Source organism: Heterodontus francisci, chromosome 1 (assembly GCF_036365525.1).
Source record: "Heterodontus francisci isolate sHetFra1 chromosome 1, sHetFra1.hap1, whole genome shotgun sequence".
In the NCBI taxonomy this organism is placed as follows: Eukaryota; Metazoa; Chordata; class Chondrichthyes; order Heterodontiformes; family Heterodontidae; genus Heterodontus; species Heterodontus francisci.
The window spans coordinates 97,735,422-97,761,745 of NC_090371.1; the positions used below are offsets into that span (position 1 = coordinate 97,735,422).

Sequence of the window (26,324 nt, forward strand, 5' to 3'; positions counted from 1 at the left end):
ATTTATTTAAGTAGCGTCCTTTATAGAATGAGAAGGATGTAGGAATGTTAAAAACAACTAAGTTCTTTATAACAAAAAAAACGTAATGTTAATAGCACAAATACATACTGAAATCTGCAATGCGTTAAATGGCTTTTCATTAGGACTGAATTCTACCATACATCAATACTTAGTACCAACTGTATGTGGAACATAAGCTAATTGTTGGGTTGTCCTATTGTCCAGATTGAAGTTTTAAAGCCAACATTGAAAGGAATAGCAAAATTGATGCAACATCACCCACCTTCATCTATGTCTCCCCCCTCAACAATTACAGTACTTCACAGATGGCCTTCTCCAAAATTCTCCTTCCTGGCCTCCCTATTTCTACCATTCACATGCAGAAATCATCCAGAATGTCAGGCCTGTGCACTTGCACTGAGACCCACCATCCCTGTCACCCAGGTTCTTTTCCTCACCTTCAAATCCCTTCATGGCTTTTGTCCTCCCTATCTCCTCCATCCCTATGGCTGTGTTTGCAATGTCTTGGCCTCAGCACCAGCCTGCTTCTCATTTTCTGTTCCATTAGGAGTGACTGCTCCTTCTGGACTCTGAACCTTCCCCCCTCATCCTCTCCATCATGCCACTTTCCACCCTGACTTCAAAACTTTCCTTGAGACCCTTTTTGATATTACCTGCTCCACTTTTCTGCTTCCTCACCTCCCGCCTCCCACTCTGGCCCAAAAGTTACCCATTTACCTGAGACATCTCTATACAATAATGAGTACTATAAAACTAGGTTTTTATTGTTATCTAGGACTCAAATTGCTTTGGTTCACAATTAACATCACTGGAGTAACTCTGGAGGGATTAACTTGAAAAGCTGGGCCTCCATTAGGTAACAAATTTTGAGACTTTTGTTTTAAAGGTAAAATAAATTGATAATACTTTCATTTACACATGGGGGATGGGGGACGGAGAGACCTTGAACAGAAAAAGAAATTTCTGGGGCTTCCCTTCTAATATGTAAACTTAAAAACTAACCAATTATGAAACCACCAGTCAAAATTCTGCACTCCAGTACATCTTGCTGAAACCCTAAAGCACCATTGCATATAACAACATTATATCATTTTTTGATGCATTCAAATTTTATGTTTATTTGCTTGGCAATGTTTTGTAAAGATATTTTGCACCAGCTTGTCGTGTGGAGCAAAAATCGTGAAATTTAAAAGTTTATTAAAGAGCACTAAGGTAACTAAAGTACATTGAAATAATGGGTTGTTTCATTGAGGCTAACCAGAATTTTTATGAAATTAACATAGTCCATATTTGCTGGAACAATTCTCTTTTCTGCCAAAGTAACACAACATAAGTCATTTTGTTAAATTTTAAAACAGGGAGCATAATTCGTTGTATGAGACGGTTGGAAGAACTCCTTCGACAGATGTGTCAAGCAGCAAAGGCTATTGGAAACACAGAGCTGGAAAACAAATTTTCAGAAGGTATGTATTTAAATAACTGTTACTATCAAAAGGGTCACATAACCAACTTTTAAATAACTTTTTTGTTCTGAAATCATATATTGCGGTAATGTCATTCACATTGAATAATATCTCCTCATATCCATGATTATTACATTTAGCTTCTCTGTAAAAGTGATGATCTTCAAAGAAAGTGTTCTACCCTCTCCTGAGGTTCAGCTTATTGACACAAATTCACATATAAGCTTGGACAGATCTAAAAAGCAGACAAGTGGTGGGAGAGGAAAACTCCATCCTAAACAAATTTAATGAGATGTGGAGGATATCACAATAGGGAATAAAAGTTCTGAAAACCCTCAAAAAGCATGAAAAGAAATCTCAACCATTAGCAGTCATGCCAGGGCTGAAGGAGTGGAAGATTGAGAAAAGATAGGTAAACACAAAGGAAAGGGAAACCCAAAGTGTGGGTCTCAGTCTGCAGGTAAGTGAAAAAGCAGTCCATCAATTAACTTATTGCTGAAGTCAAGGTACTGCTGTGAAGCGGTTGAAAGAAGCTTTGCAATCTCCATAAGTCAACATTACAGCTTGCCTGCTTGGAGTTTAAAACAAGATTCAGGCCATGGCTGACCATTACTGTTACTGAATGTGACAGCCTTATGCTGCACGATAGCTGCAGGTGTCTTGCAGCAGATGCTTACTCGGAACTTGAAAAGGCAATCCTCCATGATAAGTTACCAAATTGGAATGCCAGGCCCTGCAGAAATGTGTTTGGCTCCACCAAAAATGGCAACAGTTATGTTACGGCCAGGTAAGGAGGTGGGGGGTCTCAGGCTCCCCTTTCGTCCCTTCTCTTGTTCGACCGCAACAGGGTTTTATCATTTTTAACACAGTGGTTGAACTTACCACCACAGTGATGCTTGCTCCTGTTCCTCTAATGTAATTGCAAAAGAAACAGACAGGTTTTCTTGAGTTTAAACAAGACAGGTGTAAGTTTCTTGCTCTTAATGTTCTAACCTGGTTAAAAATACTAAAAATACACTACATTTTCACACAAAAGTCTCACACACATACACACACACACACAGACAAATAGATTCCTGAGGGAAAACAGATTTGGTGGTTGGATTAAAGTCTGGAATAAATGGAATTTAAATACAGTTTGAGTCCAATAGTCCTCAGCTGAAACAGTGTTCCTGAAGTCCTCACTGGGCTCCTGAAGGCAGAAGAGGGGGTTGATTCTTCTCACCGGTTGCTGGCTGTAGAGATCTGTAGGCTTGAGCGGGTTCCCATTCACCGCCGGATCTTGATACTTTCTGGGGAGAGGGATGGTGTTGGGGGTGGCGGTGGCGGAGCCTGCTTCATTGATGGCTTTTCAGTTACTCCTTCTGCTGTCTGTGTGACAAAGCTTACAGTGTCTCCAGAGTTGCGCAGGCAGTCACATGACTATCAAGCCCTTTTATTTTTTTAATGAGTTTTTGGGGAATCTTCCGAGATTCAAGGTGCTACATGCTTCAAGATGTCCAGTCACTAGGAGGGGGTTGGCTCTTACAAAGTCAATGGGTGTAGATAGCTTTGACAATTGTATTGATAAGGCCATTCCAGGTAATTCAATTACTGAGAGCCACACATTGTTCTGAATAGACTGGGTGAGACTTGTCGTCTCTAGTTTTGATCTTCTGATGTTTCAAATGTAAATTGCAGTGGCCATCTTGGCTCCCAGTTTTTGTTTTTTAGTTGCTTGTAGGAATTTTCCATTAAAGTCTAATGTAAGGTTCCAACTGATGAAATTAATATTTCCCCTTTTTGCATGTAGGGTTTTCATGACAAGTGCCATAAGGATAATGCAGCTTTGGTGTTGTGATGAAAGAGTCACACTTATTAATAGCTTTTGAAAATGTGCATTATAATGCTCTATCCATAGACCATTATGCTAAGTTTATGGGAATTAATTCTAAACCAAAAAGATGATAAAGTTCCAGAGTTTATTCTCAGTTTATGCTGGGTTAACTCATCTTTGCTTTCCATGGATACCACAGTTGGTTTTGTCAGAATCCTTGACCTGAGGGTAAAATAAACCAGTGACCATCTTCCTGATTACTATTTAGTGACGCATGTTGGAAAAATGTGCAAGGACAGGTTAGTTCAGGTGGTGTGAGGTCCTTCAAGATGGTACCACACGCTTCTTCATCTGACACATGAATGGCTACTTGGCCAAAGTACTAATTGCTGCCATGTCAACACCCATGGATTCATAATTCAGCACAAGTCAGGACTTACAGGAGAGAGAAGGATAATATTCAGAGGAAGAGGAGAAAAGTAAGTTGTCCGGTCTGAGTGAAGGAAAGAAATTAGGTGCCCATCACAGGAAAAACTGTTTTCTGTTGCTTCATCTTGCTTACTTCCCAGCATGAGCCAACACAGCTGTTGAAAGTCTTGGGAAGCTCTACATCCGTATCTGTTGGTTGGCATCAGCAGCAAAACAAATAGAGGGGAATGTGAAAATGACAACTGCTGAGAACTCAGTAATTCTTGTCAAACCAGAAGGTTGCAATTGTTTTTTTTTAAAGTTAATACAGGATTCTTTATTTTCAGGCATAACCAAGATCAAAAGAGATATTGTATTTGCTGCAAGTCTTTACTTATAATTTTGAAGCAGCAGCACAAGTGCCATCAGGCTGAAGTGAAAAAAATCAACACGAGATTTTAAATATCCTGAAACATTGAGGCATGGAGCGAGTTCTCTGGTAAAGGAATAAACAGTCAACAGATGCGCATTGGCAAACTTTGTATAGTTTTATTTTCCATTGAATTTATGTGTAGTGGAACTTGAGTACCATCAAAGCAAGTTTCCAAGAGCTGAAACTGTACATAAAGCTTCACCATGTTATTTTAATAAACATTTTACATTTTGCACTAATCTGACTGCATCACATCATTTTAATAACATCTTTAAGAGAAGGTGCATTAAAAATTAAAAAGTTGAAATTAAAAACAATTTATTTGTGTACAGGTATTTTTAATCTATACAAAGTGAAATAGATTCAGAGGGGTATAGCAGCAGGTGCTTATCCATATAGCCGATTATCTACTTGAGTAGCTATTTATCATGGAAATATATTTCAATCGTTATATAATCAGACAGATTTACATTCACTGATATCCACGACTATCTTTTATTGCTGATGATTTCTGCCAAAATGGTTTCCCTGTGGTTCATGTAGAGTTGTATGTGCATTTTCCTCATCTTTTGGTGAAATTCTGGGCGCCCGCTCTTTGAAAAAGTCTGATACAAACACCACCTGATTTAAAAAAGGATGAATTATTAGAGTGGTACTTGCAATCAGTTTAAACCCGATTGTTGCGCAGGGGACAGGGAAAAGCAAGAGAATTGGATGATTGTGATCGCATCTCTTTTGCATTCTCTTTTTAACATTTTACCCAAGATAGCCAATCTTGGATGAGCTGCAATTTTCTCCAGTTAAACATTCGGAAGACCAAAATCATTAGACCGGATTTTGTGGTCAGCCGTGAAGGAATGCCACCAGCCATTTATTACACCTGTGCTTGCGCACAGACTTTGTGAGATTTTGCACTGAACTTGCTTTGATTAGAAAGGCATTTTGGCACAGCGCCCTGTATTGGGGAAAGCAACTATTTCTAACCAATCAGATTGCAGAATTATGACTGAACAGCACAGAATCTGAACCAGAAAATGTAAGTTAGAATATTTAACTCAATGCCAAATTGTGTGTGGAAAGCAAAATTAAATTGGGAAAGCAGGATGGGATTAAGGGAGAGTCATAAACAAAAAGGAAAAGGTTTTACAGTATTTATATTTTAATTAATGAAGGAATGAGACTCCACACTTGTTAATTTTCAGTGTCCGAGAGGTTGCTGGGCAGTAATTAAGACTTATCAGATCATTAAAAAAATTATGTACAGTGGATTAGATGGGGCAACATTTTTCCTGGTGAGTATAGTGTGTAGCTATCATAGTATAGCAACTTCACTCTGTTCCATTTGTTTCAGTGCTGAGTCTCTTGACTGTACTATTGTAGTGAATCTTCTGAAAGCACAGGGCATCTTGGACAGCAACTTCTTGATTTTTGTGTTTAACTGTGCTTGAGCAGTCGCCGGAAGTTGCTGTCCAATTTACACTTTAATAACGGTGAGTATTGTTGGCTTCACCATTATTTCTACCACAAAATCAGGGCCATTGTCTTGGGACTTGCTGCAAACTCTGTACCCTTGCCACCAATTCCATGCCCCTCACCAGCCACTATCTCGGGTTGAACTTTGGCACCCTACTCTACTTTAAGCTGAGCTTCAGAACCCACATCCTCTAACACAAACACCACTTCTCTGATGTCGCTCACCTCCCCACCTGCCTTGGCTCATCTGCTGCTCAAGTGCTCATCCATGCCTTTGCCACCTCCAGGTTCAACTATTCCACTTCCCTTCTGGCTGGCCCTGCCATCCTAAACTTCAGCTCATCTGAAACTCTGCTGCTCATATCTTGGACCAAGTCCTGTGAATCATCATTCCTGTCCTCGTTCACCTACATTGGTCCCCAATCTTCTCTTGGGCCATTTCTTTCTACATTAAAGGTACTATTTAACGCGAGTTGTTGTTGACCCTCCATATCTAGCATAGCCAGCCAGGTAGGGTAGAATAAAATTACATCCAAAAGTCATGCCTAAAATTGTCTGAATTTGACCTTTTGCAAGAAATTATTACCCTGCTTGTTGCCAGGATTTCAGTAAAGTGTAATAGCGCATGTCATCTCAAGTTTCATGCCACTGTCTTAGATTGTTATGCAAAAACATGAGAATAACAATATATACAGCTAAAAATCATGTATCTTCTCGTGGAATTTGAGCACTCTGTCTGTATGACAACATCTTGGCTTCCTGTAAAGTATGGATAAATATAATCTCAACAAATGTCTATACCCTCAAGAGACCAATGGTTGAGATTTTTTATTTGTATTCTGGTACTGGATTTGTCACATGTTTACTCTGTTGAGCTGTCAATCGTGGATTGTGACTTGGCCACAAGTTGCTGTCAGACTGGGGGTCATGCTCAAATCTTCAATATGACTGAAAATTTGCTGTGTTTCATTTAAAAATATTATTGAGACAATGATTAGATCATAGAGTCATTATGGCACAGAAGGAAACCATTCAGCCCATCGAGTCCTTGCCGGCACACTATATGACAATGCAATCAGTCCCATTCTCCTGCTTTATCCCAGAGCCCTGTAAGTTTATTTTCCTCGAGTGCCCATCCAATTTCCTTTTTAAAATTATTCATCATCTCTGTTTCCACCACCTCGCAGGCAGCGAGTTCCAGGTCATTACACTCGCTGCATTAAAAAACTTCTTCCTCACATCCCTCTGCATCTCTTGCCCAAAACCTTAAATCTATGTCCCCTAGTCCTTGTACCATCAGCTAATGGGAACAGTTTTACCTTGTCTACCTTATCTAAATCTGTCATCATCTTGTACACTTCTGTTAATCTCCCTTCAATCTCCTCTGCTCCAAGGAGAACAACCCCAGCTTCTCTAACCTATTCTTGTAGCTAAAAATCCTCATCGCTGAAACCATTCTGGTAAACCTCTGCACCCTCTCAAGGACCCTTGCATCCTTTCTAAAGTGTGGTCACCAGAACTGGACGCAATACTCTAGTTGTGGCCTAATCAGAGCTTTATAAAGGTTCAGTTTCACATCCCTGCTTTTGTACTCAATACTTCTAATTATGAAGCCCAAGATCCCATATGCTTTGTTAACCACTCTCTCAATATGTCCTGCCACCTCAAAGATCGATGCACATGAACCCCCAGGTCCCTCTGTCCCTGTACACTCTAAAACTGTGCCATTTAGTCTATATTGCCTCCTTATTCCTTCTACCAAAATGCATCACCTCACACTTCTCTGGATTAAATTTCATCTGCCACCTGTCTGCCCATTCTGCTCGCCTATCTATGTCCTGCTGCAGCCCACTGGAATCATCCTCACTGTCTGCCACACCTCCGGTTTGGTATCATTCTCCAATTTTGAAATTTCACTTTGTATTCCAGTATCCGTCATAGATGGATTAAGTGCTTTATCATAATTTTTCTGTTCTCTTTGATACATAGTCTTACTCTTTGTAGTTCAATAATGGAAGGTGAGGAATCATACTTTACCATATGTAAATGGTAATTTCATTATATGTCTGTTCATTTATGTGGTAAATTAATTTCCAGTTGACTTACAAAAAGCTTGAGTTAGCATGTGAGATATATCAATTTCTGTTTGCTAATTTGGAATTTTTCCAGTTTTGGATGCTCCACCTGCATTGAAGTAGTCAGAACAATGATTCATCAGGATAATACTTGGGATGAAGGGGTGCTATTATGAGAAACTTAGTGATTATGAATTCCATTTCCTGAAAATGAGGGTTCAAGGAATGATTTAATTGAGATGTTTGAAATAATAATAATAGAGAGTTGCTCTTCATTCTAATGGAGTATCCAGACAATGAGACTTCATTTTAAATTTTGAGTTAAGCTGGTGAAAACTGAATCCAGGAAAAAGTAGTTCTCCACACAGATGGTGATAAGAATGTGGAACACATGGGCCCACACCAAATTTGTCTAACAGGGAGACAGATACTTATTTGACAAGTAAAGGTGCTGAGCAGTATTGAGAATATTCAGGGAAACATGACTTAAAAATTGGAGCTGTCTTGGCAAACAAAAATGTTGAGTAGACTCTGGTCCGAATGACCTCGTTCTTTTGTTCCTATTTATACATACTATGTATGTAAATTGTAGCATTTCAATAAATAGTTAATTATACACCATGATATTTAGCTTAAGCAAAACAGTAAATAATTGCTTGTCAGCATTGTGGATAAATGTACCTGATAATGTTCATGTGTGTCTTGCAGTTGAAGCCAAATTGATACTTAGAAATGCATCAAGCTAAAAGTTTGATTTTTCTGTAAGCTATTTATTCACTTAAATGGTAATTCTATAACAAAAAAAAATTATCTTGTTCCACACTGCTTCTCTCTCCACAAATGCTACCTGACCTCAGTGTTTCCAGTATTTTCTGTTTTTCTTTAAGATTTCCTGTTTCTGCAGTATTTTGCTTTAATGATGAGCTATGGTCAATGATGACAAGCCAGTAAAAGAAGAACTTGTTTCTACTTACAACTAGTATGGCTACAATAGCTCCCTCGATGAGTCCAGTCAACACATCACTCCAGTGGTGTTTGTAATCAGACACACGTGAAAGACCCACATAAAGTGCAGTTGCAATTAAGCCAAACTGAAGTGTTGGACGTAGCAGTCTGGACCAATCACCTACCATTCGTGCCTGTAGATAAAGCTGATAAAAAATAAAAATTCATGTTAAATTCTTGAATGTGTTTTTTTTGGTAGTTAACAGCATGAAGTTGTTTTATGACCACAGAAACCATTCTTCCTTTTGGTAAAAGAACAACTGCCAATTGTTCACTCAATTTTACTGGTGTTCCAAAGTGTGTGGTGAAGTTGTCAAAATGGAGAATTTCAAATTGATCATAAATTTGATTTTCTTTCTTAAGCATTATTGTTTTTTCATGGCTCTCAAATGTCCTGTTCATCAGTTTAAAAAAAAAAAAGATTTGGGTTAAAAATTCCTTTATTTTGGAGCCAAGCAATGCATAAGATTAAAACCTTATGCAACTCATTTGATTTTTCACAAATTAAATATTAATAACTCATGAGTTCTAGACTGTGCCCTCTGTTTGTCATATATATTAATGACTTGGATGTGAATGTAGGGGGCATGATTGGTAAGTTTGCAGATGACACCAAAATTGGTGGTATAGTGGACAGTGAAGAAGGTTGTCGAAGGATGGAGATCAACTGGGAAAGTGGGCAAGGGAGTGGCAAATGAAATTTAACACAGACAAGTGTGAAGTGATGCATTTTGGGAAGTTTAACCAGGGCAGGACATCTACAGTGAATGACAGGGCCCTGGGAAGTGTTCTTGAGCAGAGAGACCTTGGGGTGCAAGTACATAGCTCCCTGAAAGTGGCAACACAGGTAGACAGGGTGGTGAAGAAGGCAGATGGCATGCTTGCCTTCATCGGCCGCGGCACTAAGTACAAGAGTTGGGACGTCATGTTACAGTTGTACATAACGTTGGTTAGGCCGCATTTGGAGTACTATGTGCAGTTCTGGTTGCCGCACTACAGGAAAGATGTGATTTAAGCTAGAGATTGTGCAGAAAAGATTCACAAGGATGTTGCCTGGTTTGGAGGGCTTGAGCTATAAAGAGAGATTGGATAGGCTGGGTCTGTTTTCCCTGGAGCGAAGGAGGCTGAGAGGGAACATGATAGAGGTATATAAAATTATGAGAGGCATAGATCGGGTAGATAGCCAGAGTCTGTTTCCCATGGTAGGGGTGACTAAAACTAGAGGGCATAGATTTAAGGTGAGAGGGAGGAAGTTTAAAGGGGATCAAAGGAGTAAATTTTTCACAAAGAATAGTGGGTATCTGGAATGAGCTGCCTGAGGAGGTGGTGGAGGCAGGAACAGTAGCAACATTTAAGAGGCATCTGGACAGGTACTTGAATGAGCAAGGCATAGAGGGATATGGAATTAATGCAGGCAGGTGGGATTAGCATAGATAGGCATTATGGTTGGCATGGACACGGTGGGCCGAAGGGCCTGTTTCCATGCTGTACAACTCTGACTGTAAATATGTAAAAAGAACACAAAGTTATGGTTGGGGCAATTAGTGCAAAAGTGAAAAATCTCACCATTATGTAATTTATCTACATGGTTTAATGATACAGGCTAAATTATAACAGCCATTATTTGCAAGTACTGGAGGTATTTTAGGAGCCAGGTTCCTTCTGGTATCGAAAGAGATTGCTCATTTATATTCTCTACATTTGGTCTCTAAGACCTATACCTCAGAGGATCCCTAAAGACTTATATAATAAATTGCCTATACAATTAAAAATATTGGTTGAAAGCTTTCCCAGCAGCTCTGTTGAAAATATTGTCTTTCTATCCTTCCTCCAACATACATTTACCCTCCTGAAGACTCATACTGTAGAGTATTGTTTCTTGAGTACCAGAAAATTTATAATGCCTTACTTATAGCAATTCCATGTCATAGGGATATCCTATGTTCCATCTTCAGTCAATGAGCACATACCTTATCAGCAATAGGTGGTAACTATATTTTTCACCCAATTCAGCACAGACCTGGTATTGAACTGGGAGCTTTTATGCCTCAGTTAACACACTGGGCAGTACACTCACACACTTAGCAATCAAAGAAATGTTTTTAGTCTTTAATGATGAGTGTTCATTTAGGGCGCATCACAGCAATGCTGTAGTTAGTATGCAACAGGAATCTTACTCTCAGTTTGACTACAATTATATTGGAAGTGGAAATTCTGTGTACCTGACGCTTATGCACCAAACTAATGTAAAGACAGTTTTCTGCACTTCATGTTCAAAACTGCACCTTACTAAAATTTATTTTTGTCTTAATGGCAAACCAAGGAGGAAAATCTAGTAATTCACGTAGGGAAATGTGAATGCTCCCTCTTAATTAAATACTGATATGATTCAGGAACTTCTGTCAACTTTTAAATAGGGTTTCGCCATTGCACAGATTCACAATATTGGACAAAGGAATTTGTGTCTGAAAACACTAAAATGAAACATATTTTTAAAATGATGTTTGAATTTATTTCAAATCACTGCTGTTTTATGAATATAGGTCTGAGAAAAGACATTTTTATAAAGAAAAGTAAGATAGAACATGAGAAAAAACTAGCACAGAATATAAAGACAGATAGCAAAAGTTTCTATAAATATATAAAACGAAAAAGAGTGGCTAAAGTAGTCGTTGGTCCTTTAGAGGATGAGAAGGGGAATTTAGTTATGGGATATGATGAAATGGCCGAGGCATTGAACAGGTATTTTGTATCGGTCTTCACAGTGGAGGACATTAATAACATGCCAGTAATTGACAAAGAGACGAACGTAGGTGAGGACCTGGAAACAATCATTATTACGGAAGAGGTAGTGTTGGGCAAGCTAATGGAGCTAACGATTGATAAGTCTCCTGGCCCTGATGGAATGCATCCCAGGGTACTAAAAGAGATGGCGGGAGAAATAGCAGGTGCACTGATGGTAATTTTCCAAAATTCGCTGGACTCTGGGGTAGTCCCAGCTGATTGGAAAACAGCAGATGTGACGCCACTGTTTAAAAAGGGAGGTAGACAAAAGATGGGGAATTATAGACCGGTTAGCTTAACCTCTGTATTGGGGAAGATGCTGGAGTCTATTATCAAGGAAGAAATAGCAGGGCATCTCGATAGAAATTGTCCCGTTGGGCAGACGCAGCATGGGTTCATGAAGGGCAGGTCATGCTTGACAAATCTTTTGGAATTCTATGATGACATTACGAGCAAGGTGGACAATGGGGACCCAGTGGATGTGGTGTACCTAGATTTCCAAAAGGCCTTCGACAAGGTGCCGCACAAGAGGCTGCTGCATAAGATAAGGATGCATGGCATTAGGGGTAAAGTATTAGCATGGATAGAGGATTGGTTGACTAACAGGAAGCAGAGAGTGGGGATAAATGAGTGCTATTCTGGGTGGCAATCAGTCACTAGTGGTGTGCCTCAGGGATCGGTGTTGGGACCGCAATTATTTACAATTTATATAGATGATTTGGAGTTGGGGACCACGTGTAGGGTGTCAAAGTTTGCAGATGACACTAAGATGAGTGGCAGAGCAAAGTGTGCAGATGACTGTGAAACTTTGCAGAGGAACATAGATACATTGAGTGAGTGGGCAAAGGTCTGGCAGATGGAATACAATGTTAATAAATGTGAAGTCATTCATTTCGGTAGGAGTAACAGTAAAAAGGATTATTACTTGAATGGTAAAAAGTTGCAGCATGCTGCTATGCAGAGGGACCTAGGTGTCCATGTGCATGAATCGCAGAAGGTTGGTCTGCAGGTACAGCAAGTAATTAGGAAGGCAAATGGAATTTTGTCCTTCATTGCTAAAGGGATTGAGTTTAAAAGCAGAGAGGTTATGTTGCAGCTGTATAAGGTACTGGTGAGGCCGCACCTGGAGTACTGTGTGCAGTTTTGGTCTCCTTACTTGAGAAAGGATATACAGGCACTGGAGAGGGTGCAGAGGAGGTTCACTAGGTTGATTCCGGAGTTGAGGGGGTTGGCTTATCTATAAAATCATGAAGGGAATAGATAAGATACAAGTAGAGAGGATGTTTCCACTGGCAGGTGAAGCTAGGACAAGAGGGCATAGCCTCAAGATTAGAGGGAGCAGATTTAGGACTGAATTAAGAAGGAACTTCTTCACCCAGAGGGTTGTTAATCTATGGAATTCCTTGCCCAGTGAAGTAGTTGACGCTTCTTCAGTAAACGTTTTTAAAGCTAAGGTAGATATCTTTTTGAATAATAAAGGAATTAAGGGATACGGTGAGAACGCGGGTAAGTGGATCTGAGTCCACGAAAAGATCAGCCATGATCTTATTGAATGGCGGAGCAGGCTCGAGGGTCCGGACGGCCTACTCCTGCTCCTAGTTCTTATGATCTTATGAAAATTAAATTAAAATCTTGATATTGAGCTGCATTAAGAACATTTCCTGCCCTTCATTTAACCTTCATCCATTTTCTAAAATGTCTTTTTTGGTTGGTGGTACAGCCTGCTTTATCAACGATGAAAAGTCACAGATGTCATCCCTTTTTCAGATTTTGCTGTGTTATACACAACATTAATGGTGTGTTGACTGCTTTTAGGGGATGAGATGATTACTCTTTTGATTTACAGTACTGAAAAGTAATGCATAGAATTCAAACTTAATTTAAAATGTGTAAAACTTTTACTGCAAGTCAGAATGCGTTAACAAATCTAGTTTGAGCCAGTGGTGCATTTGGAACAGAAGGCCAATTGAATTTTCCTCTTTTTTTTTTTTCTCCCCTTGTCTTCCCACCCACATCCACAACTCTTCCAGTGCCCTCTGCCACTTTAACAGTTTCCTAGCCCTAACTGTCTGCTTTTTGCCGTGGATGTTCAATCCCTCTACACATCCATCCTCAACCAGGATGGTCTGAGGGCTCTCTGATTCTTACTTTCAAAGAGACCTAACCAGTCCCCATCCTCCGTCAACAATCTCTGCTGAGCTGAAATAAAAACAAAGTGCTGGAAATACTCAGCAGGTCTGGCAGCATCTGTGAAGACAGAAGGAGAGTTGAAGGGTCACAGACCCGAAACGTTAGCAAAGCTGGCAAAGGTTAGAAATGTAATAGGCTTTCAGCCAGTAAAGCTGGGGTGGGTGCAAGAGAACAAAAGGGAATGTGTGTGACAGGACAGAGGGCCAGAGAGATTAACTGACAAGGAGGTCATGGGGCAAATACAAAGAGAGTGTGCTAACGTTGTGGTGAAAGACAAGGCATTAGTGCAGAGAGAGTGCGAATGACAGAATCCCCACCCCTGCTTGTTTAAAACTTATTACATTTCCAATCTTTGTCAGTTCTGATGAAAGGTCACAGAACTGAAACGTTAACTCTGCTTCTCTCTCCACAGATGCTGCCAGACATGCTGTGTATTTCCAGCACTTTATGTTTTTATTTCAGACGTCTAGCATCCGCAGTATTTTGCTTTCATTCTGCCGAGCTGAACTTGTACTTGAACATTGAACAACTTTTCCTTTGAGTCCAGGCACTTGCTCCAAATAAAAGGTGTTGTTATGAGAACCAATATGAATCCTAGCTATTGCCAAACTTTTTGTGGGTTATCTGCAACATTCTTTGTTCCAGTCCTACTATTGAAGAAACTTGAGGAACTAAAATCTGACAAGTCCCCAGGACCAGATGGCCTACATCCTAGGGTTCTAAAAGAGATAGCTGCAGAGATAGTGGATATGTGGTTATGATTTTCCAAAATTCCTTAGATTCAGGAATGGTCCTGTCAGATTGGAAGTTGGCAAATGTTACACCGCTTTTCAAGAAAGGAGGTAGAGAGAAAACAAGGAACTACAGGCCAGTTAGCCGAACATCAGTCGTTGGGAAGATGCTGGAAACTATTATTAAAGAGGTCTTAACATTGCACTTGGGAAAGCATAGTATGATTAGAACAAGTCAGCATGGTTTTACTAAACGGAGATCTTGTTTGACAAACTTGTTAAGAGTTTTTTGAGGATGTAACTAGTAGGGTGAATAAAGGGGAACCAGTAGATGGAGTATATCTGAATTTTCAAAAGGCATTCAATAAGATGCCACATAAAATATTAATAGGCAAGATAAGGGCTCATGGTGTTGGGGGTAATATAATAGCGTGGATAGAGGATTGTTTAACAGACAGCAAGCAGAGAGTGGGCTTAAATGGGGCAGTGAATAGTGGGGTGCCGCAAGGATCAGTGTGGGTATGTCCCTCCTTAAATAAGGAGACCAAAACTGTACGCAGTACTCTAGGCATGGTCTCACTGACACTCTATACTGTTGTAGCAAGACATCCCTGCTTTTATACTCCATCCCTCCTGCAATAAAGGCCAACAATTTCATTTGCCTTCCTAGTTACTTGCTGTTCCTGCATGCTAACTTATTGTGATTCATACACAAGAACACCCAGATCCCTCAAAGAACAGTACAGCACAGGAACAGGCCATTCGGCCCTCCAAGCCTGCACCGATCTTGATGCCTGCCTAAACTAAAACCTTCTGCACTTCCGGGGTCCGTATACCTCTATTCCCATCCTATGAATGTATTTGTCAAGATGCCTCTTAAACGGCTCTATGAGCGAGGTATCAGCTGGGAAGGTGAGTTTCAGTTTAAAGTAAATTACCTTTTGTTTCGGCGGACCAGGGGACTGCTGGGTAAGTAAACCTATATATTTGGGCAGTGGCTAAACCTGAAACACTACAAGTGTAGTGTCTCCCACCCATCCTCTTCCTCTAACCAAAAAAAAAGGACTTTTGTGTGGAGGGTTTGGTAAGGTAAGGTTTTCCTTTTTTTTTAATCTCTGTTGTCCATTTAGTGCGGAGAGGATGGAAGCTAGGGCAGTTGCATGCTCCTCTTGCAGGATGTGGGAGGTAAGGGTTACCACTTGTGTCCCTGCTGACTTCACCTGTGAGAAGTGCACCCAACTCCAGCTCCTCGCAGACCGCGTTAGGGAACTGGAGCTGGAGCTGGATGAACTTCGGATCATTCAGGAGGCTAAGGGGGTGAGAGAGAGCAGTTATAGGGAAGTAGTGACAACTAAGTTACAGGATAAAGGTAGCTGGGTGACCGTCAGGGAAGGGAAAGGGAATAGGCGCACAGTGCAGGGATCCCCTGTGGCCGTTCCCCTCAATAATACGTATACCGTTTTGGATACGGTTGCGGGGGATGACCTACCAGAGGAAAGCCACAGTGGCCAGGTCTCTAGCACTGAGCCTGGCTCAGTGGCTCAGAAGGGAAGGAGGGAGAATAGGAGAGCGATAGTGATAGGAGATTCAATGGTTAGAGAAACAGACAGGAGATTCTGTGGTCGCGAACGAGACTCCCAGATGGTATGTTGCCTCCCGGGTGCCAGGGTCAGGGATGTCTCGGATCGAGTCTATAGGATTCTTAAGGGGGAAGGGGAGCAGCCAGAGGTCGTGGTACATATCGGTACCAATGACATAGCTAGGAAAAGGGATGAGGACCTGAAAAGCGAATATAGGGAGTCAGGTTGGAAGCTGAAAGGCAGGACGAGCAGAGTAGTAATCTCAGGATTGTTACCGGTGCCACATGCTAGTGAGGCTAGAAACAGGGAGCGAGTGCAGCTGAACACGTGGCTACAGAACTGGTGTAGGAGAGAGGGCTTCAGATATGTGGATCATTGGGATACCTTCTGGGGAAGGTGGGACCTGTACAAGAAGGACGGGTTGCATCTGAACTGGAGGGGCACCAATATCCTGGGCGGGAGGTTTGCTAGAGCTCTTCGGGAGGGTTTAAACTAGTTTGGCAGGGGGATGGGAACCGGAGCCACGGATCAGTGGATGGGGTAGCTGTTGAACAGGCAGATACAGAGTGCAGAGAGTCTGTGAGGAAGGTTAGACAGTTGACAGGGCAAAGTTGCAGCCAGTATGATGGGTTGAAGTGTGTCTATTTTAACACAAGAAGTGTCAGGAATAAGGGTGATGAACTTAGAGCATGGATCAGTACTTGGAGCTACGATGCTGTGGCCATTACGGAGACGTGGATATCACAAGGGCAGGAATGGATGTTGGCTGTTCCAGGGTTTAGATGTTTCAAAAGGAATAGGGAGGGAGGTAAAAGAGGTGGGGGAGTGGCATTGTTAATCAGGGATAGTATCACAGCTGCAGAAAGGGAGGTCGTCGAGGAGGGTTTGTCTACTGAGTCATTATGGGTGGAAGTCAGAAACAGGAAAGGAGCAGTCACTTTATTGGGAGTTTTCTATAGACCCCCCAATAGCAGCAGAGACATGGAGGAACAGATTGGGAGGCAGATTTTGGAAAGGTGCAGAAGTAACAGGGTTGTTGTCATGGGTGACTTCAACTTCCCTAATATTGATTGGAACCTCCTTAGTGCAAATAGTTTGGATGGAGCAGTTTTTGTCAGGTGTGTCCAGGAAGGTTTCCTGACTCAATATGTAGATAGGCCGACTAGAGGGGCGACTATGTTGGACTTGGTGCTTGGCAACGAACCAGGCCAGGTGGCAGATCTCTCGGTGGGAGAGCATTTTGGTGATAGTGATCACAACTCCCTGACCTTTACTATAGTCATGGAGAGGGACAGGAGCAGACGGGAAGGGAAAATATTTAATTGGGGGAGGGGGAATTACAATGCTATCAGGCAGGAACTGGGGAGCATAAATTGGGAACAGATGTTCTCAGGGAAATGCACGACAGAAATGTGGAGGTTGTTTAGGGAGCACTTGCTGCGACTGCTGGATAGGTTTGTCCCAATGAGGCAAGGAAGGGATGGTAGGGTGAAGGAACCTTGGATGACAAGAGATGTGGAACAGCTAGTCAAGAGGAAGAAGGAAGCTTACTTAAGGTTGAGGAAGCAAGGATCAGACAGGGCTCTAGAGGGTTACAAGGTAGCCAGGAAGGAACTGAAGAATGGACTTAGGAGAGCTAGAAGGGGACATGAAAAAACCTTGGCAGGTAGGATTAAGGAAAATCCCAAGGCGTTCTACACTTATGTGAGGAACAAGAGGATGGCCAGAGTGAGGGTAGAGCCGATCAGGGATAGTGGACGGAACTTGTGCCTGGAGTCGGAGGAGGTAGGGGAGGTCCTAAATGAATACTTTGCTTCAGTATTCACTAGTGAGAGGAACCTGGTCGTTTGTGAGGACAGCGTGGAACAGGCTGATATGCTTGAACAGGTTGAGGTTAAGAGGGAGGATGTGCTGGAAATTTTGACTGATATGAGGACAGATAAGTCCCCGGGGCCAGACGGGATATACCCAAGGTTATTACAGGAAGCGAGGGAAGAGATTGCCGCGCCTTTGGCGATGATCTTTGCATCTTCACTGTCCACTGGAGTAGTACCAGATGATTGGTGGGTGGCAAATGTTGTTCCCTTGTTCAAGAAAGGGAATAGGGATAACCCTGGGAATTATAGACCAGTCAGTCTTATGTCGGTAGTGGGCAAATTATTGGAGAGGATTCTGAGAGACAGGATTTATGATTACTTGGAAAAACATGGTTTGATTAGAGACAGTCAGCATGGCTTTGTGAGGGGCAGGTCATGCCTCACAAGCCTTATTGAATTCTTTGAAGATGTGACAAAACACATTGATGAAGGAAGAGCAGTGGATGTGGTGTATATGGATTTTAGCAAGGCGTTTGATAAGGTTCCCCATGGTAGGCTCATTCAGAAAGTAAGGAGGCATGGGATACAGGGAAAGTTGGCTGTCTGGATACAAAATTGGCTGGCCCATAGAAGTCAGAGGGTGGTAGTAGATGGAAAGTATTCAGCATGGAGCTCGGTGACCAGTGGTGTTCCACAAGGATCTGTTCTGGGACCTCTGCTCTTTGTGATTTTTATAAATGACTTGGATGAGGAAGTGGAAGGCTGGGTTAGCAAGTTTGCCGATGACACGAAGGTTGCTGGAGTTGTGAATAGTGTGGAAGGCTGTTGTAGGTTGCAACGGGACATTGACAAGATGCACAGCTGGGCTGAGAAGTGACAGATGGAGTTCAACCTGGAAAAGTGTGAAGTGATTCATTTTGGAAGGTTGAATTTGAATGCGGAATACAGGCTTAAAGACAGGATTCTTGGTAGTGTGGAGGAACAGAGGGATCTTGGGGTCCATGCCCATAGATCGCTCAAAGTTGCCACCCAAGTTGATAGGGTTGTTAAGAAGGCATATGATGTGTTGGCTTTCATTAACAGGGGGATTGAGTTTAAGAGCCGCGAGGTTATGCTGCAGCTCTATAAGGCCCTGGTTCGACCACACTTGGAATATTGTGTTCAGTTCTGGTCGCCTCATTATAGGAAGGATGTGGAAGGTTTAGAGAGGGTGCAGAGGAGATTTACAAGGATGCTGCCTGGACTGGAGGGCATGTCTTACGAAGAAAGATTGAGGGAGCTAGGGCTTTTCTCATTGGAGTGAAGAAGGATGAGAGGTGACTTGATAGAGGGGTACAAGATGATGAGAGGCATAGATAGAGTGGATAGTCAGAGAATTTTTCCCAGGGTGGAAAGGGCTATCACCGGGGGCATAATTTTAGGGTGATTGGAGGAAGGTTTTGGGGAGATGTCAGAGGTAGGTTCTTTACACAGAGAGTGGTGGGTGCTTGGAATGCGCTGCCAGCAGTGGTAGTAGAAGCAGATACATTAGGAGCATTTAAGCGACTCTTGGATAGGTACATGGATGATAGTAGAATGAAGGGTAGGTAGCTACTTAGATCTTAGAGTAGGTTAAAGGTTCGGCACAACATCATGGGCCGAAGGGCCTGTGCTGTTCTATGTTCTATGTACCTGCTTCCACCACCTCCCCCGGCAACAGGTTCCAGGCACTCACCACCCTCTGTGTAAAGAACTTGCCTCGCATATCCCCTCTAAACTTTGCCCCACCTTAAACCTATGTCCCCATGTAACTGACTCTTCCACCCTGGGAAAAAGCTTCTGACTATCCACTCTGTCCATGCCGCTTATAACTTTGTAAATCTCTATCATGTTGCCCCTCCACCTCCGTCGTTCCAGTGAAAACAATCCGAGTTTATCCAACCTCTCCTCATAGCTAATGCCCTCCACACCAGGCAACATCCTGGTAAACCTCTTCTGTACCCTCTCCAAAGCCTCCACGTCTTTCTGGTAGTGTGGCGACCAGAATGGCACACAAAATTCTATGTGTGGCCTAACTAAAGTTCTGTACAGCTGCAGCATGACTTGCCAATTTTTATACTCTGTGCCCCGACCGATGAAGGCAAGCATGCCTTCTGCCTTATCCACCTGCGTTGCCACTTTCAGTGACCTGTGGACCTGTACGCCCAGATCTCTCTGCCTGTCAATACTCCTAAGGGTTCTGCCATTTACTGTGTACTTCCCACTTGCATTAGACCTTCCAAAATGCATTACCTCATATTTTTCCGGATTAAACTCCATCTGCCATTTCTCCGACCAAGTCTCCAACCGATCTATATCCTGCTGTATCCTCTGACAATCCTCATCACTGTCCGCAACTCCACCAACCTTTGTGTCCTCCGCAAACTTACTAATCAGACCAGCTACATTTTCCTCCAAATCATTTATATATACTACAAACAGCAAAGGTCCCAGCGGAACACCACTAGTCACATCCCTCCATTCAGAAAAGCACCCTTCCACTGCTACCCTCTGTCTTCTATGACCGAGCCAGTTCTGTATCCATCTTGCCAGCTCCCCTCTGATCCCATGTGACTTCACTTTTTGTACCAGTCTGCCATGAGGGACCTTGTCAAAGGCTTTACTGAAGTCCATATAGATAACATCCACTGTCCTTCCTTCATCAATCATCTTCGTCACTTCCTCAAAAAACTCAATCAAATTAGTGAGACACGACCTCCCCTTCACAAAACCATGCTGCCTCTTGCTAATAAGTCCATTTGTTTCCAAATGGGAGTAAATCCTGTCCTGAAGAATCCTCTCTAATAATTTCCCTACCACTGACGTAAGGCTCACCGGCCTATAATTTCCTGGACTATCCTTGCTACCCTTCTTAAACAAAGGAACAACATTGGCTATTCTCCAGTCCTCTGGGACCTCACCTGTAGCCAATGAGGATGCAAAGATTTCTGTCAAGGTCCCAGCAATTTCTTCCCTTGCCTCCCTCAATATTCTGGGGTAGATCCCATCAGGCCCTGGGGACTTATCTCCCTTAATGCTTTGCAAGACACCCAGCACCTCCTCCTTTTTGATAATGAGATGACTGAGACTATCTACACTCCCTTCTCTTGGCTCATCATCCACCAAGTCCTTCTCCTTGGTGAATGCTGATGCAAAGTACTCATTTAGTACCTCGCCCATTTCCTCTGGCACCACACATAGATTCCCTTCTCTGTCCTTGAGTGGGTCAACCCTTTCCCTGGTTACCCTCTTGCTCTTTATATACGTATAAAAAGCCTTGGGATTATCCTTAATCCTGTTTGCCAATGACTTCTCACAACCCCTTTTAGCCCTCCTGACTCCTTGCTTAAGTTCCTTCCTACTGTCTTTATATTCCTCAAGGGATTCGTCTGTTCCCAGCCTTCCAGCCCTTACGAATGCTTCCTTTTCCCTTTTGACGAGGCTCACAATATCCCGCGTTATCCAAGGTTCCCGAAACTTGCCAAACTTATCCTTCTTCCTCACAGGAACATGCTGTACTCTCTCTACTGCAGCATTCTGTACTCTCTCTCCATTTAAATAATATTTTGCTTTTCTATTCTTCCGACCAAAGTGAATAACCTCACATTTCCACACATTGTATTCCATCTGCCAAATTTTTGCCCACTCATGTAACCTAGCTATATCCCTTTGCAGAGTCTCTGGGTCCTCCTCACAAGTTGCTTCCCTACCTATCTTTGTACAGTCTGAAAATTTGGCTGCAATACACTCTGTCCCTTCATCCAACTCATTAATATAGATTTTAAAAGTGCCAGGTGAATGATCCATTCTGGCTGCCTCCTGAGGTTCCCCCTCATCATAGATGCCAGTCTTCAGTTAATTTGATTCACTCCACATGATATCAAGAAACATCTGAACACACTTGATTCACCAAAGGTCCCAACAAGATCCAGCTGTAGTGCTGAAGACTTGTGCTCCAGAACTAGCCATGCCCCCTAGCCAAGCTGTTCCAGTACAGATACAACACTGGCATCTACCTGATAATGTGGAAAATTTGCCCAGGTTATGTCTGTCCTCAAAAAAGCATAACAAATTCAATCTGGCCTATTACCACTCATCAGTCTACTTTCAATCATCAGCAAAGTGATGGAAGGTGTCGTCAACGATGTTATCAAGCAGCACTTACTCACCGATAACCTGCTCACTGATACTCAGCTTGGGTTCCACCAGGACCACTCGGCTTCAGATCTCATTAGAGCCTCGGTCCAAACATGGACAAAGGATCTGCTCTCCAGAGGTGAGGTGAAAGTGACTGCTCTTGACATTGAGGCAGATTTGACCAAGTGTGGCATCAAGGAGCCCTAGTAAAAATTGAAGTCAATGGTAATGAGGGGGAAAGCTGTCCACTGGTTGGAGTCATACCTCGCACATAGGAAGATGGTTGTGGTTGTTGGAAATCAATCAGCTCAGCCCAGGACATCACTATAGGAGTTCCTCTGGGTAGCCTCCTAGGCCCACCCTTCAGCTGCTCCATCAATGACCTTCTATCAAAAGGTCAGAAGTGGGGATGTTCATTGATGATTGCACAGTGTTCAGTTCCATTCAAAACTCCTCAGTTAATGACGCAGTCCATGCCCACATGCATCAAGACCTCAACAACATTCAGGCTTCGGCTGATGATTCACATCACACAAGTACCAGGCAATGACCATCTCAAAGAAGAGAGAATCTAACCATCTTCCCCTTTACATTCAATAGCATTACCATTGCTGAATCACCCACCATCAACATCCTGGGAGTTACCATTGATCAGAAACTGAACTGGACCACCCACAAAAATACTACGACTAGAAGAATAGGTCACTGGTTGGCAATTCTGTGGCAAGTAACTCACTTGACTCCCCAAAGCCTGTCCACCATCTACAAGGCCCAAGTCAGGAGTGTGATGGAAGTCTCTCTACTTGCCTGGATAGGTACAGCTCCAACAACACTCAAGAAGCTCGACACCATCCAAGACAAAGCAGCCCACTTGAATGGCACCCCATCCACGACCTTAGACATTCACTACTTTCCCCACAGGCACATTGTGGCAGCAGTATGTACCAACTACAAGATACACTGCAGCAGTTTGCCAAGGGTCCTTCGACAGCACCTTCCAAACCGCAACCTCTACCACCTAGAAGGACAAGGGTAGCGGACACATGGGAACACCACCACCTGCAAGTTCCCCTCCCAGTCACAAACCATCTGACTTGGAAATATATCATCGTTCCTTCACTGGCGATATATCAAAATCCTGGAACTCCCTTCCTCACAGCACTGTGGATGTACCTACACCACATGGACTGCAGCAGTTCAAGAAGGCAGCTCAGCACCATCTTATCAAGGGCTATTAGGGATGGGCAATTAATGCTGATCTCGCCAGCAATGTTCATAATCCTGTGAATGAATTTTTAAAAAATGATATTAAAGCTATGACCTTACTGTCCTGAAGCTCAACTGCAAAGTTATGTTTGGATAATCCCAAATGACATTCCACAGTCATGACACAAGATGGCCCTCTAGTAGCCAAGTAGATTAAGTAAACTAGTGACTAGTAAGTCAACACTTTACAGACCTTAAAAAAAAGTTTCTGAATGTACAATGGCACAAATCGGGAAAAAACAAATTTTGGGGGTGAGAGAAAAGCATAATTGTTTAAAATTAAGTAAAAGTTAGATACAACCTTAAGCAGTTTGCAAAACTTGATTCAATATGTAACTTATCTAAGTTGGAGGAAATCATCCTGGCAACAAGTTGTTGCTTTTTTTAAATAATTCCTTCAACATAATTAAACATCCCACAGTGCTTCATACAGTGCTAACTAACCAGATACTGAGCAGTAATGGGAAAAAGATTAGGTTAAAAGTTATCAAAGACATGGTCAAAAAGTTAGAGATGGTGTTTGAAGGAAGGAGAGTGGTAGCAAAATGGAGGCATTTGGTGAGGGCATTCCAGAGTGTAGAGCCAAGACTTCTGAATGGAGCAACTGGTGGGGAACATGCAGTGGCGGCAAAAAAGCAGAGGCAAATAGGATTGGAAGTGGTTGTCAATGTAGGGAGGAGTGAGGCTATGAAGGGACTGGTAGATGAGGAAAGGCTTTTGAATTCAATTTGTTGAAGCAGGGGGAGACTGGTGAGCGCAGATGATAGAGGAGCTTGATTGTGTGCGGGTTAGACGATGGGCAGCAGGGTTTTGGACAAGTTCCAATTTACGTACAATAGACTTTATGAGGCTGGTGAGGAGACTGCTGGAGTAATTGGTGACAAATACGTGGATAAGAGTTTTAGCAGCAGAGGGAAGGAGGTGAGGGTGGGACAAGATGGACAGCAGTACATAATTCAATTGTAAAAACTTCCTTAAGGAGTTTCAAGAATAAAACTACTTCCAAAAGCTCACTCACAAGTTTTGGACTTCTCCACAAGTGGAAACAAGGACTCTCCTTTTACCCTATCAAACCCCTTTATTAATTTGAAAGATCTCTATCAGACCACTCTCAGCCTTCTCTTTTCTCATGAAAAGAGCCCCAGCCTCTTTCTGGTAGTTATAATTCAGTTCTGATACCATCTTTATAAATCTTTTTTGCAGCTTCTGCAGTGTCTCTATATCCTTTTTTGTAATATGGTGGCCAGAAATATACACAGTACTCCACGCGTGGTCTCACGTAGGTTCTACACAAGTTTAACATAATTACACCGCTTTTCAGTTTAGGTTCAACTACTGTACACTGAGGGTGGTGAATGTTGAAATGGACTAAGGATGCAGTGGAACCAGATAGCGTGGAGAAATTAATGGAAAATTGGACAGATTTTTGAGGGTTATTGAGATTTATTAATTTTTGGGATCAGCCAGGTGGACTGTACAGTCTCTTGTGGTCGTACTTCCTATGTTCCTATGTAACAAACTAAAGATGAACAGAGTGTTCAATAAGTTTGGGTGTGGACTGAAATGTATTTGGAGATGATGCAGAGATTCTCTTCATCTGTGTTTGAATGTTTGAGTTGCGTAATTACAGCTGCCAATCCCACTTCATAAACTCATGTCTATTATTTAATTCAGCTGTAGGTGTTGGGGTGCAGACGCATAATTGCAGTAGGTGTAGACATCATGTCTCTGAGTTATAACGGGTCACAATGGTTAATGATGACATCAATGGTGTATCATTTGGTGATTTGTTCATATTTTGGCAATCTGCCCCCCATATGGCTCAGCTGGTTAATACATAATGAAATTTTAACCAAGACCATATTGGTTCTCCCTCAGCTTATCTAGGCAACAAATCTGTATTCTCAAAAGCATCAATAGATATTTGTAAGCAACATTTGCTATGATTGGGGTGGGGTTGGGCTCCACACGATGAGCTGAGATGGCTGTAATTATCTTCACCGGTATTTATCGAATTCATCTGATCCCTTGCATTTCCAGGATGCTGTAAGTGATATAACAAACATAGCTTTTTACAAACTGTCCAAGATGCTATTTAAAAATCATCCTTTGGTACAGTTTAGGTTTCTTTGATATAGGATAGCTACAAAGTGTACTGCTGTGATTTGATTAGAGTAGAACTTTCATAATAAGACTGATGACAGTAATTAATGATGGAGCAAAATGTTTCACAACACATTTTACCATATAAGCTGAGATGTGCCGGTTTCAATTATCAGTTTTGTTCCCTCCTATGGTAAGGTTCAGGCCTCAATGGAAGGACTGGAAATTAGATTGGGCCTGAATCAGGGTGTGATCCGGGTGCAGTGCACACACCTAATGAAGCTGGCAACAAATTTGTGGCTCCAGGGGCAACTCACTAGTCCAGGGAATGGGGGGGGGAGGCAGCAACATCAGCAGGCTTGGACATTGATCAAGGTCCTCAGGAGACTCCTGGGGGAGGCAATCAGGAAGAGGTGAGCATTGGCCGGCAGTGGTGTTAATGTAAAGCTGGAGAAGCAGGAGCTCTGCAAGAAGATAAGTAAAAAAAAACTTGTCCTTCAGGTGCCAGTCTCCAGCACTCCCTTTTAAGAACCACTGATTTGACTGCTAAGGGTCTTAAGAAACCGATCACAGCCAGGCATAGCACATTAAGGTCATTCGCAATCAAATTTCCAAAAGGGGCCTGAAAAGGGTGTTAGTGCTTGATTTTCATATGGGCTTCCAATTATTAACAAAAGCACAATAGACAATCAGGGGAAAATCATCCATCATGCTTAATGTTAATTCCCAAATGGTAAAACTGCTGAGGAAATCTATCACCTTTTAGAACATAGGCCTGGATTTTAACTGGAAGCCGGGTTTTGTGCGTTGGGTGGGGGTGGGGGGGGGTGGTTCTGTTGAGAGGTGGTGAAACCTGAAAGAACAAGTTTTCCAAATGTCCTGCTGAATTTAACTGCAGGGCCCCTTTAAGTGGCGTTTCAGCCAAAACAATAAGCGTGATTGACAGACTGGTGGCCTTTTGGGCAGGAAGCCTGCATCACAGGGCCGAAGCCTAGAAGAGCAGG

General features: G+C 42.4%; 2 protein-coding genes across 3 annotated transcripts in view; one reads left to right on the forward strand and one right to left on the reverse strand.

Moving 5' to 3' along the window:
- mtrex (Mtr4 exosome RNA helicase) overlaps window positions 1-4,380 on the forward strand; it is a 215,437-nt gene extending 211,057 nt beyond the window's left edge. The window contains exons 26-27 of the mRNA XM_068033040.1: window positions 1,380-1,484; window positions 4,056-4,380. Of these exons, the coding sequence (XP_067889141.1) occupies window positions 1,380-1,484; window positions 4,056-4,108 (158 nt within the window). The 3' untranslated portion in view covers window positions 4,109-4,380. The remainder of the gene's footprint in view (window positions 1-1,379; window positions 1,485-4,055) is intronic.
- plpp1a (phospholipid phosphatase 1a) overlaps window positions 4,234-26,324 on the reverse strand; it is a 120,888-nt gene continuing 98,797 nt past the window's right edge. For both annotated transcript variants that reach the window (XM_068033053.1, XM_068033063.1), the window contains exons 5-6: window positions 8,664-8,840; window positions 4,234-4,762 (exon numbers count right to left, since the gene is read on the reverse strand). In XM_068033053.1, coding sequence (XP_067889154.1) covers window positions 4,637-4,762; window positions 8,664-8,840 — 303 coding nt within the window. In that variant the 3' untranslated portion in view covers window positions 4,234-4,636. The remainder of the gene's footprint in view (window positions 4,763-8,663; window positions 8,841-26,324) is intronic.